This window comes from Carlito syrichta, unplaced genomic scaffold, assembly GCF_000164805.1.
Source record: "Carlito syrichta isolate Samal-C Ts95f unplaced genomic scaffold, Tarsius_syrichta-2.0.1 Scaffold89767, whole genome shotgun sequence".
Classification (NCBI taxonomy): domain Eukaryota; kingdom Metazoa; phylum Chordata; class Mammalia; order Primates; family Tarsiidae; genus Carlito; species Carlito syrichta.
In genome coordinates, this window is record NW_007033863.1 from 293,345 (window position 1) to 300,092 (window position 6,748).

Consider the following 6,748-nt stretch of genomic DNA (forward strand, 5'->3'; position numbering starts at 1 on the left):
GGAGTGGCCAGGCGGGTCACCCTTAAAGGGCCCGCGCGGCCTGAGAGTCCTGGGAGAGGCTCTGTTACCATGGCAATACCCTTGTCCTCCCGCCCCCAATGGCTCCTCATTACCCCACTGGTACTTCCAATGCTAGGCTGGCTAAAGGCAGTAGAAGAGTGGGGAGGAGTCAGAGAAGTTCCCCCATGGGTCACTGACAGGTCACTGAGGACTCCACCGGCCAATTTTTAGCCTCCAGTCCCCTGCCCCCAATCAGCTGCCTTCCAACCACAAGTTCACGCTCTTCTTCCCTATCATCCACACTGGACTTCAGCACCTCCATGCCCCTAGACCTGCCCTAGGTCCCCAGTGCTAAGTCCCCTTCTCCACCCAGCCCCCAGTACCATAGCTTCCAAGACTATCCCATCAAACCACATCAGGGGCCTGTCTTCTCCCATCCACCACACATCCACATATCCATCCACCTATCTCCCCACCCATTCATCCACGTGTTCAATGGATCAACCCCTCAACTACCCATTTGATCAAAGACTCATGTATCCATCCACCCCTCCGACAGCCTATTCATCCAGCCACACACCCACTCAACCCACCTATCCATTTCCCATCTACCTGCCCATTCACCCACCACCCATTTATCCATATAACCAAGCAAATACCCATTTATCTATACAACCAAGCAAGTACCCAATCATCCCCATATACATTCTCCCATCCAGTTACCCAAATATACATCCACCAATTGCATGTTTTGTTTATTTGTTCTCTCTAGTAGCATATAAACTCTCTGAGGCCAAGAATCCTGTCTGTCTAGTTCATTATTGTTTCCCCATTACCAAGCTCAGAATCTCAGGAGACCTCAACAAATGTACATACGATATATATAATCACGAAATTCAAATATTTATTTCCTAGTATGAGCCAGGGCTTCCATACCCATTCTGGTTAACAATCTACCCAATTGCTCACTTACCAGGTCAAACATCCAGCAAATGCTAACCTACCTAGTATCTGCCTCTTGCTCCCTCTACTCTACCTCTCACCCATCCACCCCCCCATGATTGAAATTACTCATGTTCCCAATCATTCACCCACAGAGTTCAACCATCTCCACACCTGCCTACCCTTCATTTATCCACTCCCAGACCCATGTCCTCCATGTCATGAGGCAGTTGGCTGGGATTTTGGAGCCTAGGCAGATTTATCTGGGGCCTGGGTGTTGTGTGTGTGGGGGTGGGGTCAGATCAAAGCCTGGAATGGTGGGATCCGTGCTTCATTGAGAAGCAGGTGCTGCCCAGAACAACGATGAGCACCTAATATTGAACATCTTTAACTATGTGTCTTCCGCTGTGTAGGGAACTTTAGATCCATTCTGCAGATGAGAAAATTGAGGCTCTTAGAGAGTGAAGACCTAAGATCACACAGTTGGTGAGAATCTGCTTCTATCACCCTTTCCAAGAAATTTTTAATTAGGGCAGAATTTGTGAGAGTTGAAGGGGGGTTGGGGGCAAATTCCTAAAAACTGGTAATTCTTAGAGGGTAAAGAAACCACCGATTTTACTGAAATCAAGATTTTACTGGGCAACTTCATAGTGCTGGAGTGGTTGGCACCTACAGCTCCACTCCCCACTGTAGGCTCCACAGAGCTAAGGCAAGGCCAGACACCACCCTAAGATGGCTCGCTCTTTCTGATTCCAGACCATGTGGTGTGGAATGGGCAGCTCAGGTGGTATTTCCATTGAGGCAGGATGTTCTGAGGGGCAGGGGCTGGCTCCGGGACCCCAGCGTCCTTGGAAGAAGCTGCAGGTTCTGGACAGCATCCCTCAGCTGTGCCTGAGTATGCTCCATCTCTGTCAGGCGGTGCTCCTGGGGAGGCAGCAGCAGTGGGCTGGGTGTGGGCTCAGAGCCAGGGGAGGGCTGCACCCCAACCCTCGCTCCTCCACCGCTCAGGCCTGCCCCAGGGCTCAGACAAGAGTCTCACCAGACTTTTCAGATTGTGCCCTTCACTCTTTGGAAGATCTTGCTCTGGATTCAATTGTGAGATCCTGTGGGGGTCAGGGACAAGGGGGAAAGGTCAGAGGCTGAGGAAGTCCCTTCCAGCTCCAGGTAGGAGAGCCAGGGATTCAGAGGGCAGAGCTCGGATATACCCGGAAAAGGGTCAGATCAGAGCCCGGAAAAATTGGGATGAAATGCCCCATCAATCCACCCTTGGAGGGTGGGGCTTGGTCCGTCGTGGGTGGGGTCACGACTGGGAGAGGGAACCCCCAGACTGAGATATCTCAGTGCCGATCCAACCAGGTTGAGAGGGGCAGACTAAGGGGGTTGGAGATCGGATGAGAGAATCTGCCAGGGTCCTGCGTGGGGTGGTCCACCAGAGGGCAGGGCTTACAAGGGGGCGGGACCTGGACTACTTGTTGGGGGCGGGGCTAACACGGGGGCGTGGTCGTGCCTGGCGGGACTGACAGAGAGGCAGGGCCTGAATGAAAGCGGGGCCTGGGCAGATCTAATTGGAGCAAGCCCACCTGGGGGCGGAATTAATGGCGAGGGCGGGGCTCACCCAGCGCTGAGTCTGGAGTCCAGATCCCGCAGCTGGCCCCGCAGCTGCTCCTGCTGCTCCGTCAAGGCCTGGATGAGGGTGCTCAGAGACTCCACGAGGCGGGACAGCGCTTTCTGCTCCTCGCGCAGCGCGGCCACCTCGCACTGCAGCTCTGCCAGCTGTGGAGGGAGAGCAGCTGTAATCTGACCCGTCGTCCCGCCCTTTCGTCTCCCTGGAGACCCTGACCTCCCAGGCCCAAGCGTTCAGCCTCATCTCCACCCCGCGCTGTTGGGGAACATTGCTCCTGTTGTACCGAGGGCGAAACTGAAGTCCAGAGAGGGTGAAGGCTAGGCCCGGGGCCACATAGCGCAGTGAGGTCGGTACTGGAACTGAGACTTGTCTGGCCCGCCAGTCTTCTCCCAGTCCGGTCCCCATCCGCCTCCCGCCGCCACTCACCCCTCCCGCTGGCGCGGACTTGGGCCTGACCTCACCTTGCTCACGGGTCGATGCGTGCCCTGCGCCTGGTCTCGGTTCCGCGGCTGGTCCAGTTGGCGCTGCCAGGGCACCGACGGCTTCCGAGGCAGCGAGGCGGAGGCCCCGGTCCAGGGCCGGCCGCGGGGCGCGGGACCCGTACGCAGGGAGCCTTTGGGTCGCGGCCGGGGCCCCGAAGACTGGCGACGGCGGGCGGGGCGCCCGACGGGGACGCTCTGCGTGCGTTGCACCGGCCTGGGCAGCCGAGCGGGCCGCTCTTCGTCGGCCCGTGGCCGGGCCCAGCTCGCGGAGCGGTGAACACTGCGCAGAGACTGACTCTTGGAGATGAGAGGGGTGTGCTTGGGGAGGTCCCGGGGGGCCAGGAAGCCGGGCTTCTCCCCTGCGGAGAAGCTGAGGATGGGATGGAGGCGCTCAGACTCTCCACTTGGCCCTGGATGACACCAGCCTGACCTCTGACCAGAAGTGACCTCACCCCTGATCTTTTCCTTCCATGTAACCCTGTCCTTGATGGGATCACATTTTGACCTCTGACCCTGATGAGACCCCGTCCTTGATTTCTGACAATACCGACCTCTCTGTGATCCTTGACTCCAATCTAACCAGTCTCTGATCTCTAATATGGTGTGACCCTTGACCAGACCCTTTCTGTAACATCTGATTCCAGGCCGATTCTGGGATTGGCCTCTAACCCAAGTCTTAGTGCCACTCCTGCTCCCACCCATTAGAACCCAGGCCATACTTCAGGTTACCTGGTGTGGACCTGGGTAGGGGGAGGTGGGAGACGCATTGGCACAGACACAGGTACAGGCCGGCCCTCCTCGATGGCTCGAAGGATTGTGGGCAGCGGCTCCAGGCTGTCCCGGGTTGTCTGGTGAGGCAGGCGAGAAGGATCCTGAGCAAGCTCTCTAGAGCCAGAGCCTGCCAGCCTCCTCGCCTCCCCACTCTGTTTCCTGGGTTTAGGCCAGCTCTGGGTTTAGGCCACACCTGGTCAAGCTCGGCAAAGATCGTGCAGAGCTGTGCATGCAGGACAGCCAGCTGAAGGGCCAGGTCGCCACTGCCCTGGTAACCGCTGGGGGCGGCATCTACATCCACCACGGCCACCTGGTCCAGGAAGCATTGCATGGCTGGTCCATGTTCCTCCAGGAAGCTGTTCATGAAGCCCATGTAGGCCTCCTTCTCACCGAACCTGTGTTGGGGCCAGGCTGGGTGGGTCATGTCAGGCACCCACCACCCCCACACCCCCAGCATGGTTCCCCAACTGCCCAGAACCTACGGGGCACGGTTGGCAAGGTTCTGGATGACCTTGGCAATCAGTGTGAGGGTGCGGGCTGGGCCAGGGGCTGGATGCTCTGATGCCAGGCCAAAGAGGCTGGGTGCTAGGATGGCGGGGCACAGGAGCCGCAGGAAGAGGGAGGCACACACCAGTCGGGAGCCCAGTGCTTCAGAGCCCCGCTCTTTGCATGCTTCTCGCCAGCCTGAGAACACGACGCCCAGCTCTGCAGGGAACCAGCTGGGACAGAAGAGGCAGTGGTCAAGGTGGGGAGGAGGCCATGGGCATAAAGGTCAAGATCTTAAGGTCAGGGGTCAGGAGTCCAGGAAGCATTGCACGATTGGTCCATGATCTCCTGGAAAGCTATTCATGAAGCCCTTGTAGGCCTCATTCTCACTGAAGCTGGGATCTGGATTCCAGGATGGGGAACATCTGAGATAATGATGCTTGGGGTTATGGGTCTGCTTGGGGATCATGGTTTATGGTGCAGTTATGATGATCTCTGGAGACAATGCTCTTAGAGTTGGGGGTACCGGGTCACGTGGAGACAGAGGTCATGGGCTTGGGATGTAGGTATTATTGAACATGAGACTGGAATGCAGAATACTTGATAAGAAGTAAGATTGGGGTTACAGGATTACCTAGGGTCAGAAATCACTGGACTGAAGTCAGAGATTAAGCCTGAGGGTAAAGCTAAAATCAGAGGTTCAGGGATTGGAATCCCAAGTTTCCTGTGATCAGCTGTGTAAGGTTTGAGGTAGAGAGTCACTGAAGGTCCAGGGTCATGGGATTGAGGGTATGGTATCATCTGGAAGCAGAGGCCACAAGATTGAGGTTTTGAGTTAACTAGGGTTAGTGGCATGGAATTGGGATATGGAATCACTTATAGCTAGAAGACAAGGAAATGGGACTCCAAGTTACTTGGGGTCAGGTGGCAAAGCATTGAGGGTAGGGTTTCCAGATGTAGCAAACAAAACTTCAGGGCACCCACTTAAATTTGAATTTCAGATACACGAGTAATTTTTGTTTATTTACTTAATTTTTAACTGAGACAAGGTCTCACGTTGTTGCCCAGGCTAGTCTCCAACTCCTGGCCTCAAGTGATTCTCCCACTTGAGCCTCCCTCCTAAAGCATTGGGATTACAGGCATGAACAACCATACCCAGCCCCAAATGAGTAATTTTTCATGTATAAGTATGTCTTAGATATTGCATCAAATTTAACTAAGCGTCCTGAATTTTTATCTGGCAACCCTAATTGGGTGTTAAGTTTAGCATGGGTAGGCAGGGGCAGGCTTAGGGGCTGGGGCCCTGATTCTTACTCGTAGGAGTGGATGATGGTTTCGAAGACCTCCTCACAGCTGTTTCGAAGTCTGGCCTGGTGCTCGGGCAGCTCTGGGGCAGAGCACTTGCTGGGGTCCACCTCACAGTCTTCAGTGGAGGCACAGAGACGCCGCACAATCTGCCCTGCAGCCCAGCACAGCCAGATAGGGGCTGGGGCCATGGCCACTAAACCGACCACACCCAGCCTCCAACTCTATCTCTCCAGAGGCACTTAACATCTCAAAGAGCTCCCAATTCCCCCCAGGATCCCAGAACCCCCAAAGCACCACCCACTACCAGAATCCAGGTTACCCAAGCACTCCTAGAATTTCTTCCAGGTCCCTTAGCCCACCCAGCAGCACTCTGACATCCACTTCTCCCATCTCACCCAGGGTTTCCTGCAGGTAATCCTGTGCCACCAGCTTCATGTACTCATCTATGGCCTTGGTGGCCAATGTGTTTTCCCGGAACAGCAGCGCTTCACGGCCTCCACAGCGGGCCAGCTCTGCGGTGCCCAGATCTGTCACCAGTGCCTGGGCAGAGCAGGGGTCACATTGCAGAGGGCTCAGACTGAGTCGGGGTAATTCTGGCCCTTGGCCTGTCCTTCACACCGGGGCACAGGCCCAGCCTTCGTTGCTGGGGCCCATAACTGAGGCCGGAACATTTACCTCTCACAAAAGAAACTTGGCACTGAGATTCAGCTTAGGCTCCGCCCTTGGAAGGGCCCAGACCCTCGCGGGCGAAGCTCATGCCCCGCCCTTCAAGGTGTCGCGTCTCTACAGATGCAGCTCGGGCCCCGCCCCTCACAGCCGCTGCTCAGGCCCTGCCTTTCAAGGTGGCTTGCCCCACGCAGACCAAGCCCAGGCCCCGCCCCTCGAGGGGCCCCGCCCCTTATAGATGCAGCTCAGGCCCCGCCTCCCAACTCCCACCCGGAGCGCGCTGTCGCTCCGCCCCTGAGTGCTCCGGTACGCGCCGTCGCGGCGCCTCACCTGCGCCCGGCCGGTGGCCCGCAGTACGCGCACCATGGCGGCTGCTAGCTCCTCCTTGGCCTGCGCAGGCAGCGCGGGCTCCAGAGCCCGGCACAGGCGCGAGTAGTGGAAGGTGAGAAACTCGGCCAGCTCCTTGTAG

The 6,748-nt window shown here is 56.7% G+C and overlaps 1 protein-coding gene across 1 annotated transcript in view; it reads right to left on the reverse strand.

Annotated features, from left to right (window-relative positions):
- Positions 1-1,559: 1,559 nt before the first annotated feature.
- Positions 1,560-6,748, reverse strand: part of RASAL3 (RAS protein activator like 3) — a 12,726-nt gene continuing 7,537 nt past the window's right edge. Inside the window, exons 11-20 of the mRNA XM_021712431.1 lie at positions 6,610-6,741; positions 6,009-6,153; positions 5,620-5,764; positions 4,302-4,538; positions 4,013-4,214; positions 3,778-3,896; positions 3,028-3,418; positions 2,558-2,715; positions 1,982-2,045; positions 1,560-1,866 (exon numbers count right to left, since the gene is read on the reverse strand). Coding sequence (XP_021568106.1) covers positions 1,723-1,866; positions 1,982-2,045; positions 2,558-2,715; positions 3,028-3,418; positions 3,778-3,896; positions 4,013-4,214; positions 4,302-4,538; positions 5,620-5,764; positions 6,009-6,153; positions 6,610-6,741 — 1,737 coding nt within the window. The 3' untranslated portion in view covers positions 1,560-1,722. The remainder of the gene's footprint in view (positions 1,867-1,981; positions 2,046-2,557; positions 2,716-3,027; positions 3,419-3,777; positions 3,897-4,012; positions 4,215-4,301; positions 4,539-5,619; positions 5,765-6,008; positions 6,154-6,609; positions 6,742-6,748) is intronic.